Genomic DNA, 13172 nt, shown 5'->3' with positions numbered 1-13172 from the left:
TGCTATGGTTTTTCCAGTAGTCACATATGAATGTGAGAGTTGTACTATAAAGAAAGCTGAGCAGTGAAATATTGATGCTTTTGAACTGCGGTTTTGGAGAAGACTCTTGTGAGTCCCTTGGACTGCAAGGAGATCCAACCAATCCATCCTAAAAGAAATCAGTCCTGAATATTCATTGGAAGGACTGATCTTGAAGCTGAAACTCCAGTACTTTAGCCACCTGATGCAAAGAACTGACTCATTTGAAAAAAGCCTGATGCTGGGAAAGATCGAAGACAGGAGGAGAAGGGGTGAACAAAGGATGAGATGGTTGGATAGCCTCACTGACTCAATGAACATGAGTTTGAGTAAACTCTGGGAGTTGGTGATGGACAGGGAGGCCTGCTATACTGCAGTCCATGTAGTTGCAAAGAGTTGAACACGACAGAGTGACTGAACTGAACTGATTTTAAATCCTAAAAGATGATGCTGTTCTAGTGCTGCATTCAAATGCCAGCAAATTTGGAAGACTCAGCAGTGGCCACAGGACTGGTAAGGTCAGTCTTCATTCCATACCCATAGAAGGGCAGTGCCAAGAAATGTTCAAATTACCACACAATTGCACTCATTTCCCATGCTAGCAAGGTAATGCTCAAAATTCTTCATGCTAAGCTTCAACTGTGTATGAACCAAGCGTGGATTTAGAAAAGCCAGAGACACTGGAGATCAAATTGCCAACATCCATTGGATCATCGAAAAAGCAAGAGAATTCCAGAAAAATGTCTTTTTCATTGACTGCACTATAGCCTTTCACTGTGTGGATCACAACAAACTGTGGAAAATTCTTAAAAAGATAGGAATACCAGACACCTTACTTGCCTCCTGCGAAACCTGTATTCAGGTCAAGAAGCAACGGTTAGAACCATACGGGGAACAGGTGGTTCCAAAGCAACAATTTGGACTGGTTCCAAATTGGGAAAGGAGTACATCAAGGCTATACATTGTCACCTTGCTTATTTGACTTATATGCAAAGTACATCATGCGAAATGACAGGCTGGATGAAGCTGGCATCAAGATTGCTGAGAGAAATATCAATGATGTCAGATATGCACCTGACACCACCCTAATGGTAGAAAGTGAAGAGGAACTAAAGATCTTCTTGACAAAAGTGAAAGAGGAGTGTGAAAAAGCTGGCTTAAAGTTCAACATTCAAGAAACTAAGATCATGGCATCCTATCTCATCACTTCATTGCAATATATGGGGACATAGTGGAAACAATAACAGACTTTATTTCCAAAATCACTGCAGATGGTGACTGCAGCCATGAAATTAAAAGATGCTTGCTCCTGGGAAAAGGAGTTATAACAAACCTAGACAGAATATTAAAAAGCAGAAACATCACTTGCTGACAAAGTCCATGTAGTCAAACCTATGGTTTTCCCAGTAGTCATGTACCAGTGTGAAAGTTGGACCATAAATAAGGCTGAGTGCTGAAGAGCTGATGCTCTTGAACTGCAGTTCTGGAGAAGATAGTTGTGAGTCCCTTGGACCACAAGCAGGTAAAGAAAGTCAATCCTAAAGGAAATCAACCCTGAATTTTCCTTGGAAGGACTGATGATGAAGCTGAAGCTCCAGTACTTTGGTCACCTGACGTGAAGAGACAACTCAGTGGAAAAGCCCCCGATGCTGGAAAAGATGGAGTCAGGTTGAGAAGGGTACAAAAGGGGACAAGATGGTTGGATGGCATCACTGACGTAATGGACATGGGTTTCAGCAAACTCCAAGAAACAGTGAAGGGCAAGGAACCCCTGGTGTACTGCTGTCCAAGCAGTTGCAAAGTGTTAGGCACGACTCAGTGACTGAACAACAGCAACCTATATTCATATGCTGGGGAAAATAAGATGTTGTGTTTTATTTTTCATGTGTTTTCATTCACTACAATGCATTTATAACACTGAAGAAAATGAATTTGATTGGTCCACTGTTTATAGGATTAAATTGGGAAAGAACCATCATCAGAAAAGGCTCCAGGATTACTAATGTATAAGGGGCAGTTTGCCATTGTTTGAAACTTGCATATATTAAACTTTACAAAATAGTAAAGGGCCAATAAGACTATATCTTCAGAGAACCAGATCTTCTGTAAAATTTTTGAAGGTTTTTCTCTAGTGTACCAACTCCTATGCAAAATGTACTTTGGGAAACTTGACTGAACCATATAGATCCTTTTAACCTTTCTGTTTAAATCACATTGGGAGAAATCGCTTCACTTTTTGAGAGACTTCCTTAACTAACCCCTAGGTGGGGTTTCTGGTGGATGCCCTGTGGTGGGAATGGGCGACACTGAGATCTTTCTCTCCTGACTTGACTCCATCATCTTTCTAAGTGAACATTCACTGGAAGGAGCTCTCCCCTTCATCCGGCTGTACATGTAAGATACATAAGAAGTCCTAAGGGTGTCAAAGCTCTAGTATCTAAGAGGCTTGTCTACTTCAGTAGCAGTTTGCTTAGAAAAATGTCATTCTTTCTGTATCCACAGGTACAACTTAAAGAATCCATTGAAAGTCTTCCTGCTAAAATGAATACTGAATTAGCAGAATCTGGATTGAACTTGAGTGTTGGTCAGAAACAACTGGTGTGCCTTGCCAGGGCTCTTCTCAGGAAGAATCAGATATTGATTCTGGACAAAGCCACATCATATGTGGATCCAAGGTGTGGACCTGAGCCCCAGGAAATCTTGAATCTGACTTGTAAATGTGGTAAATGGAAAACATTTAGTGAATCTTCAAAATGTTTCTAAGTGCTCGCTTGGCCTCATGGATATCTGTTGATAATATTAATTCCAGAAAACAAAGGATAAAACCAAGATATATTTTATGGTGTCAATGTTGTTATGAGGCATCATAAGAGAGCTGAATTCCTAAATCCAGCTCCTGATAGTTTCAAGCAATTTTGAGGGAAGACTAATTTTCCATCATTTTATGAAAAATAGTAAATTTCTAAGTAGGGTTTTTACTTAGTTTTTTTAGGAAAAAGACTATATGTTAAAGACTATATTGACTTTTAAAAACATTGTAAAAATATCATAGGCTATTTTTAAGTCTTAACTCTGCTTTTCCTGTCTTTACTGAACTAAATAAACTTCTTTGTTTCTAGAACTGATGAGTTCATACAAAAAAAAATTTGTGAGAGATTTGCCCAGTGCACTGTGGTGATCATTGCACACAGGTTGAGCACCGTTATTGACTCTGATTGGATAATGGTAAGACCCTCACCATTTTCACCATTTATGTTCAATTTTCAATGTATCCTTCCTTGTAAAATTTGATAGGAACCTCCATTAATGTTTCTCTTAGTTTCTTCTCTCATTCCTGAAAATTACTCAAGTACTTAACTATACTTTTAGAATGTACTATTAAATAATATATCCAATAATCTTATATTTTCATATTAAAAGTTTGAGTTGTCATTTCTTTATGATGGCCAACTGTTAAAATATTCCAAACCCAAGTTATAGCTCCATATTTTAGTGGGGTAGAACACAGTCATGTTCTCTGTGTCATAGTTGTTTCAGCATTTTTGGATTCCTTTATCAAAGTAATAGCTCGAATTTAGACTGCCAGGAGGTTGATGGCTAAAGTTGTAGAATTTCTTAGGAGTCCATGAGAAGAAACAGCCTAATGAGAAAAACACTATTTTTTAACTGAAAGGATTTAATATAAGAAATGTATTACATAGGGATTAGAGGGCTAGAAAAGTGAAACACTGGGGTAATGATTTTAGAAAGCAGCTACCATAACCTCAGACAGGTCTCCAGACCTGAGAACTAGGAAGAGAGGCCCTAAAGAACTGATGCTCGTACCTCTGAGGAGAGGTCACTGCCCGGTTGCTGGTCATATCTGTGAGGGGGCAGGATGAGGCTGGTTCTCCATGTGCTAATAGCCGGGAGCTGGAGTCAGGTCCCAGTGCTGAGATGCCGCTAGTAGCAGAATCAGGTAGAGCATTAGCGGTGTTTCCCACCTTCAGTCTCCCTCTAGTGCCCCCTACTGGCAGGCCCTAACAAAGGCCACCTGGCAAAAGGGTCTCTGAACTCTTGCAGTGACTTGCAGAGCCCAGCTTATGCATCACAGATGAGAGTTTGGAAAGAAAGGCAAATCAGAGATAAGAGACTAAATAAACAACCTGCGAGTATCTTAACAATAGCTCTGTTCTTTACACACGGCAAGCTCCAGGCTTTGATCTCTGGATATCTGTCTAGTATCTTCCTTTCCAGATTTGGTTGGCTCTTTCTTCCTTAGGAATGTAATATTTCCTTCCTTAGCTTTATTTCCTTCCTCCATCTATTCCTTTTCTTTCTCTTTTTTGTTTTATCTTTTTCCTTGTCCTTTCCCTCTGTTGCTTGCTCAGTTTCAATAAATAAGAAATGGGATGTGGCTTTATAATATAAGGAAAGCATTCCTCAAAGGAAAAACTTTGGCAGCAAATAATCTCAGGGAATGCAAGATACTTTAAGGTATGTTGATGGTCCACACAAAACAGGTAATAATCACTGATGAGTGGTCATTAATACCCACAGTTCCTTATGTCTAAGGATAATAGTACCATCTCTTTTGACTTCTTGGGCAGCTTCTGGAATATCACCTCCTGTCCTTACTTCAGATGCATTGTCAGATGGGATCGTCAGTGGGGCACTGAGTGGATACCAGGCTGTCAGCACTGAGGCAGTGCCTGTAGTCTCACTCCCCAAGCTGGACGTGCCTTCCTCTGGGAAGGCGGACAGGAGAGGGGCATCCCTAACCAAAGGGATGCTCTAGGCTCCAAGCAGTGTGTATGGCTACCTGGACTAGACATCACGGTAGGAAGCAGGCTCTACCTACAGACTTTCATGAGAGACTGGTGACATTCAAGATTGCCCAATAGTGACTCTTAATGTCTATAAATGTTTTGTGTCAGGCATCTTTATTCCTTCATTTTGTGTTCTTGAATGCTAATTGGAAAAGTAACCTTTTATTTCTAGTTTTTACCTGTCACTTTGTTGGTCTTACCTCTCAACATTGTATTTCAAAGACTGTCCCCCAATGCACCATTTTTCCATAACAAATAAGTTATGCTGTGAAATTAACCTATTTCGAGTTCTTTGTCAGGCTTTAGACATAGCAGCAGAAAGATGGCTTGATCTCCAGCTCAGTTAAGGGTCTGTTCAATTAAATTCTTAGTTCCTAAATGTACCCTGAAGATTTATTTTTGGTTTTTGGTATTATAGCATTAATGACATTCATGGTAGCAGATTCTTTTTATCACCTAATTCTTAGAAGTACTGTCAGCTTGAAATGGGTGGTTGGTTAGGGAAACTGAAGAAGGACAGAATTAGGAGGACATGTCACCTGGTCCGTCCTAAGGTGTTATCACTCAGCACCTGATCTGCAGATGTGAACATCTATACCCTCTCAACCAGTCAGCTTTCTTGATATTATCAAAATACATTCATTTTTTAAAATGCTTTACTTACTAGTTTGTTGTTCAGTCATTCAGTCATGTCCAACTCTTTGCATCCCCATGGACTGCAGCATGCCAGGCTTCACTGTCTTTCGCTATCTCCCAGAGCTCACCCAAACTCATGTTCATTGAGTCGGTGATCCCATCCAACCATCTCACCTTCTGTTGTCCGCTTCTCCTCCTTCTCCCAATCTTTCCCATCATCAGAGTCTTTTCCAGCGAGTTGGCTCTTTGCATCAGGTGGCCAAATTATTAGGGCTTCAGCTGCAGCATCAGTCCTTCCAGTGAATAGTCAAGGTGATTTCCTTTGGGATTGACTGGTTTGATCTGCAGTCCAGGGAACTCAAGAGTTCTCCAGCACCACAATTCAAAAGCATCAGTTCTTAGACTGGCACCCAGCCTTTTTTATGGTCCAGCTTTCACATCCATACATGACTTCTGGAAAAACCATAGCTTTGACTATATGGGCCTTTGTCAGCAAAGCAGTGTCTCTACTTTGTAATGCACTGTCTAGGTTTGTCATAACTTTTCTTCCAAGGAACAAGCATCTTTTACTTACCAATATCTCCTGGTAAGGAGGTTATAAATTTCTATAACCTCACAATTTTTCTCCCTTGGTCAATGTCTATGAACAAATATTTAAAGTAGTTTCATGAAGCAGCTCACTGCCCATCTCTCCCCAACTTTCTAGTTTTGTCTCACTCTGTTCTCCTTCCTCCTTTACAGCTAAAATCACACTGATGGTCTTTCAGTTCTCCAAATTCAATGTTCACTCTCTTACAATGTGCCCTCTCTAGACTGTTGGCTTAGTCTAAGGTGCCTGCAGTGGAAATGGTGAGATGGAAGTGGAGCCAAGTGGACCGTGTGATGGATTGAACATGGGCTCTGAGGGTAGAGAGAGAGGTTGATGCTGGTTTCTGGGTACAGAGACTGAGCATCTGGGTGAATGTGGAAGATGAAGGGAGAAGGGAAAGGCAAGGGTTCTGTTTGGAGCCTGTCACCTTTGTGATGAATGACCTTGTTTCCAGAAAGGATCTTACCCTTCACTGTGGAGCTGTTCTTCCCACTCCTGTGTTGGGAGACCTTCAGTTTAAGGTTCCCCGCTTGAGGTCATCAGTGATGTCATGGGGAGGTCCCCCAGGAGATGTAACCTTGGCCCCGTGTTTGCATCTCAGTCTGAGTTGGTTGTGGTTGCTTATTCCTCTGGTAAGAATAACAGGATTAGACTTCAGGGCACCAAGATTCAGGCATCCCCCAGCTTCAGGGTTGGGGATTGTCCTCTGTGCTCCATTCACCCCAGGTGTAAAGCCTATATGTTATTCTAGAGGTTCTAATCACCAGTTGGCTTTCAATGTAGCAAAAACATCACAAATAATGTTCTTTCTCAATTTTTGAGGCAATCTTATTTTTATTGCTTGCTTCCTTGAAGGCTCAGATGGTAAAGTGTCTGCCTGCAGTGTGGGAGACCTAGGTTCGATTCCTGGGTCAGAAAGATCCCCTGGAGAAGGAAATGGCAATCCACTCCAGCACACTTGCCTGGAAAATCCCATGGAGGGAGGAACCTGATAGGCTACAGTCCATGGGGTCGCAAAGAGTCGGACACGACTGAGCGGCTTCACTTTCCTTTCCTTTCCTTTAGAACTATAGACATACCTTGTTTTATTGTGCTTCCCAGATACTGCCATTTTACAAATTGAAAGCTTGTCATGAACCTTCATCGAGCAAGTCTATAAGCACCATTTTTCCATCAGCATCTGCTTATTCCTTATCTCTGTGTCACCTTTTGGTAATTCTCACAATATCCCAAACATTTTCACTATCATTGCAGTTGCTTTGGTGATCTGTAACATCAATGATCTTTGATATTACTACTACGACTTACTGAAGTCTCTGATGATGGTTAATATATTTTAGCAATGCCTTATTTTTAAGTTAAGGTCTGTATGTTATTTTCTGTTCAGACATAATGCTGTTGTATACATGCTTGGGTATAGTATAGTGTAAACATAACTTCTATACGCCCTGGAAAACTAGAAAATTCCCGTGACTCACTTTACTGAAATATTCACTATATTCTGGTGTTCTGAAACTGAACCCGCAGTAGCTCTGAGGGATGCCTATACTAGTTCCTTTCTGGAAAGCAAGTGATTGTGTGTTCTGAAAGCTTTAAGGATATAAAGACAAGTCAATCTGCTGCAAAGCCTGATGCTTCACAGGGAGGGCTGCCAGCCTAGGGGAGGGGCTGGGGAAGTGACAGATGCTGACAAAGGGCATAACCAACAGTGCTCTCACCATAAAGTCCTGTCACTGCATATGTTAAGGTATGTAATAATTACATACTGTTGCACTGATGAATACTTCGGCACAAAAATAGATGGGTATTTTCTTTTATTCTGTTTTTTAAAATGAAGAGCCTAACTCATAAAAATATTTTTTGTTACAAAAAGGCAATAAATGTACAAGGTAAAAATAGGAATTTTTTTTTAAATCTCTTAAAGTAAGATTACAAAATACACACCACCAGAAAGTAACAGTTGTATAGTGCTATAATATTATTTGGATAAAATTAAAACTATTAATAGTTTGATAATTAGTCTTATGCAAAACAGAGTATTTCATCAGCAGAATTTTATAGCAACAATATATTCTTAAAATCCCCCATATCATTAATTTTCTATAACACGGTTTTAATAGCTACCTAAAATTTCACCTTAGAGATCGAGTATAATTAATCTGAAACTTTGACATAATATGGGCTTCCCTGGTGGCTCAGACTGTTAAGAATCTGCCTGCAATGCAGGAGACCCAGGTTTGATCCCTGGATCAGGAAGATCCTCTGCAGAAGGGAAGGGCTACTCACTCCAGTATTCTTGCCTGGAAAAATCCATGGACAGAGGAACCTAGCAGACTACAGTCCATGGGGTCGCAAAGAGTCGGACATGACTGAGCAACTAAAACTTTTACTTTAGAGATTATATATTTTTTAAATTATCACTTTTATTCAAAAATATTGAAATGATTAGATGGGTATGGTTTTGCTTAGTGTAAGTGAACAAGAGAAAAGTCTTGTTGGGAAACAACTGTGACCCAGTTAATAGCTTTGTGTATGTGTTGGCTCTCTGAAGGGATATATCCAGTTTTGGTTCATTAAACCATTTCAGAATTTTATTTTCCAAAGAAATTCTCTTAAAGTATCTTAAGGATGTCATAACAGCATCTAAGTTATGATTAAGCATAAAAGTCATAACAGCAACTAAGTTAATCATCCTCATTTGCTCCAAAATAGTGGAGCAAGACAGACACATTAGAAATCCTTTTCTCCTAAGACTCACTACTGTCTCTACATTAGAGGGTTCTTTCTACAGATTTTAGGATTAGCTGGGTGCTTGTGACCTGCTTTCTTTGCAGCCAATAGCACAGCTGTTGCCTCCAATTCCTGCACACTGCAGCCTTCATATCACCTGAATTCTCCCTAGAACCATGAACAAAGAGGCATGTGACCGTCTGCACTTGCATTAACAGTATTGTTGTTTTTGGTCAACATTTTCACTGTCTGCAGCTAGAGAATTCTTTGGAAATGAATGATGAAGAATCAAAACCAGGGACAGGAAACTCAGATTCCACCTCTTTGGTTTATAGTCAGTCTTATGATGTTATGTTCTTTATGTTTCTTCCTCAACACAAACCTCTTGTCAGTAGAATTTTTCCCAGAGAAATCAAAACCAGAAACTGTTGTAATATCCCCACCTGGAAAGCACAAAACAGCTCATACCTAACTAGAGTTTTACTTAAGTTCTGTTTTTCACTTTCACGAAACATTTCTTTCAGAAGCCTACATGGCTGCAATTAGAATATTTCAGAAGTGGAAACTCCTTCAAAAACTCCAAAAGATTTCACTCAAGTTTTCAAAGGAAAATAACTAATATGGTGGTAGAAAGCCCAGGTCGGGGGAAGAGATTACTTTAAGAGGGGAGTGCTTATGAGCAAATGCAGCAGATTTGGGAAAGTGACTGTGGAGGTGAACATGACCCAGCCTTCATCACCCCCCTAGTGAGAGACTAATTTATTATTTCAAGATCTAGGAAAGGATTTTGAGCTAATTCTTTCCATGTTGCCCCGTCACCTAGAAAATCACGGGCACCCATGTTAACAATGAGGGACTCACGATGCAAGTTTGGACAGTGGTCCCTGTGTCATCACCTGGCGACCAGAAACAGAGATATGATGCAGACCTTCCCCGTGCAACTCTACTTGTCGATAAGTGGGGCTCTCTCTCTATTGCTGTCATCATTTCTTATCAGGCTTTAACTCCATCCTCTCCTGCCCCCCACCTCTCCATGCACTTACCCACCTCTCCTTGCATTCCTCTTTTTTACTGATGGCATCTTGCCAATGAATGGATCAAGTTATCTTGCAGTGGGTCCATTTAATTTTTATGTCTAGACAGCTACCAGGAATATCTGCACATAAACAGGTTTGATAAACACATCTTCATTGAGCTTATGTAACTCACTTATTTGTCGAACATAATTTTTACTTAACCTACTAGAGCTTGATAAGTAATTCAAGATTGGATTTCCTGGAGAGATCCTGGGGTTCAGGGATTATTATCACACCAATTTTAATGTGTGATTTAGTTTATAGTTTAACTTGTGTTACAGAAAGGGCGGGGACATAGTGGGAAATTATACAAGATTTTTCTTATAGGGGATGAAAAAAATCCAAGGATATACCTATTTTTCTGTACAACAAGAAAATTTATATTTGATTTATGTTTATTTGTTCTGAAATATCTGGAATCTTTGACCAAGCTACTAAATGTAAAAGCTAAGTTGGTAAATTCTGTTTCTGGCTATGTCTTGCCTTTTAAGTTTAATTAGATCCAGTTTATTTTTGCTTTTATTTCTTTTGCTTTGGGAGACTGATCAAAGAAAATATTGCTGCGATTTATGTCAAAGTGTTCTCTACCTGTGTTTTCCTTTTTTTTTTTTTTTATAGTACCCAGTCTAATCTTAGTTCTTTAAACTATTTTGAGTTTATTTTTATGTGTGGTATGAGGGAATATTCTAATTTCTTTCATTTCCAGGTATGCAGCTTTCCCAGAACTATCTAGCAAAGAGACTGTCTTTTCTTCAATATATATTCTTACCTAATCTTTCATAGATTAATTGAACACAGATATTTGGAGACCTGTGTTTTAAAACTGTAGTTTTTCTTCTTCAACATCAGGAGGAACAGTTATGTTCTATCTATGCTATGCTTAAGTAAAACTGCACGTTCAGGGCATCTAAATTGACATGCCCAATTGACATACAGAAAATTCATTATGTGGATGAGGCATTCAATTATTCTTGGATTCTTTTGAGAAAGGTGCTCTTAACAATGATTCGAAGTATAAACAAAAGATTAATAGGAATATGACCTTTGTGAGACTTAAAAAATGGTTCCAGTTAAATACAAAGGAGGAAGTTAACTGCAATACCTACGTGTAGAAAAAATAACTTGTGTCTTGTTTAGAGTTCCAGCATATTCTCTTCTTTTTTTTAAAAAAAATAATATTATTAATTTATGTTTGGCTGTGCTTGGTCTTCATTGCTATTTGGGCTTTTCTCTAGTTGTGGCAAATGTGCAGACTTCTTGCAGAGGCTTCTGTTGTGTGGAGCACAGGCTCTAGGTGCTCAGGCTTCAGTAGTTGTGACATGTGGGCTCAGTAGTTGTGGTGCATGAACTTATTTGCTCCACAGCATGTGGGGTCTTCCCGGACTAGGGATCAAACCTGTGACTCCTGCATTGGCAGGCAGATTCTTTTACCACTAAGCCACCAGGTAAGCCCATACCACATATTCTCTTTAGATACATTTATTCTAAATGTGACCTAAATGAAGAATTAAATTCTACTTAACATCAGAACTGTTTTTGTAGTTCTATTATTGGGGTCAATTGTTTCAGGTACTTTTTCCCCCTCGATAACCATTAACCAAGGTCACTCATAGGTAGAAAGGCAGAGTTAAGAGCCCCTTCCTCTCCCTTTCAATTTCCAATTAGCAGGTTTGTTAATGAGCAGTAAAAAGGGTGAAAGGCAGGCAGCTTGAGAAAGAAAGGGAAAGAAGCAAATAAAGGTAATTTGTGAAAACATATTCAGATCCTGGGCAGTTCAGGTTGGGCTGCCCCATGTACTGTGCAGGCTGTGATCACTTCAACTTCGAGCTCAATTTCTTATTTGCTTTTATAGTCTTATCCAAAAAGAAAACTGGATTTCTAGAAGTTCCTTCTGTGCACAGCAGTTCTGCAAAAGCCACTTGTATAGCAGCTCTTTTTGAAAGCCTTCCACTCTCATAATAATAAACTATAGCCACAGCCAACTTCAGGAAGCATCTTAACCTCTTGAACAAGGGATTCTGCCCCTCTTGTTGCTGTTCAGTCACTCAGTCTCTCGGTTTCTGACCCTTTGTGACCCCATGGACTGCAGGACTCCAGACTTTCCTGTCCTTTACTACTTACCAGAGTTTGCTCAAACTCATGTCCATTGAATTGGTGATGTTATCCAACCATCTCATCCTCTGCCGTTGTCTTCTCCTCCTGCCTTCAATCTTTCCCAGCATCAGGGTCTTTTGCAGTAAATCAGCTCTTTCCATTAGGTGGCCAAAGTAATGGAGTTTCAGCTTCAGCATTAGTTCTTCCAGTAGGGGCTGACATAATCCAGGACCCTAATGAAATTCCAGAAGCGTTTACTTTTTCCCCCCCAAATATTGTTCAGGTTGTCAAATCAACTTGACAATTAATTTGTTGTCAGGACACTGCCATGTGGTTTGTATGATGTCAACCTACTTTTTAGATAAATGCAGTCTGATTTTCTTGAATCAAGACATTTCCCAACTCTGTGTATCTATATAAATAGCCCTCAGAGCTCAGAGTCTGAGAACTAAAAGCATTAACTAATGATAACAACCCCAAATGCCCTGGGAAGAATATAAAGTGCTACAGACTGTTCAGTTCCAGTAATCATATTCTAAACTTTTCATTTTCTTCCTTTGCTATAACCATATAATAATGAAAGGCCGGGCTGGGCCCTTGTCGCCCTCGTAAAACAGGGGAATCAAACCACTTAAATACCTCTAGTCCTACCGCCCAAATTCTCCCTGACCTGCCCCCTTTTGAAATATTGTCTGAGTTATGTTACTGGGAGATATTGTGTGCTAATGGGTTTCTTTCTGCTGTTAACAGGTTTTGGATTCAGGGACAAAGAAAGAATGTAATTGGCCATCTATTTTGCTACAAAATAGAGACAGCCTATTTTACCAGATGCTGCAACAACTGGGCAAGAAGGAAGCTGCTCGCCTCACCAAAAAGGCAAAATAGGTGAGCCTGCTGCCGGAAGCTGTAATTAAAATTCGCCTCCAGGGTGCACTCTTCACAGGCTCTCCACCAAGGGTCTGGGAACAAGCACTCTGTGCTCTTTTCAATTAGTCACCAGAGAGGAAGTTTCATGACTGGATCTTAACAACATGTGGCAGGTGGAAGGCACGTCTGCTGAGAATCTGCAGCAGTGCTGGCGGTGGGATTGGGATGGGTGAACCCTTCTGTGTGCACATACCTGTGCCTGAGACAGAGATTTTGGATCGACGTTCCACATGTTCGGACTCTGAGTTGAGATTCTCATGGAGCACTGAACATTCATTTTGCAGACCCTTTACA

General features: G+C 40.1%; 1 protein-coding gene across 2 annotated transcripts in view; it reads left to right on the top strand.

Moving 5' to 3' along the window:
• Positions 1–13172, top strand: part of LOC138446665 (ATP-binding cassette sub-family C member 4-like) — a 171159-nt gene that overhangs the window by 143505 nt on the left and 14482 nt on the right. For both annotated transcript variants that reach the window (XM_069601885.1, XM_069601884.1), the window contains 3 exons: positions 2521–2693; positions 3138–3243; positions 12702–12836. In XM_069601885.1, the coding sequence (XP_069457986.1) occupies positions 2521–2693; positions 3138–3243; positions 12702–12836 (414 nt within the window). The remainder of the gene's footprint in view (positions 1–2520; positions 2694–3137; positions 3244–12701; positions 12837–13172) is intronic.

Source organism: Ovis canadensis, chromosome 10 (assembly GCF_042477335.2).
Source record: "Ovis canadensis isolate MfBH-ARS-UI-01 breed Bighorn chromosome 10, ARS-UI_OviCan_v2, whole genome shotgun sequence".
NCBI classification, from domain to species: domain Eukaryota; kingdom Metazoa; phylum Chordata; class Mammalia; order Artiodactyla; family Bovidae; genus Ovis; species Ovis canadensis.
This window is presented reverse-complemented; position numbering and strand designations above follow the sequence as displayed.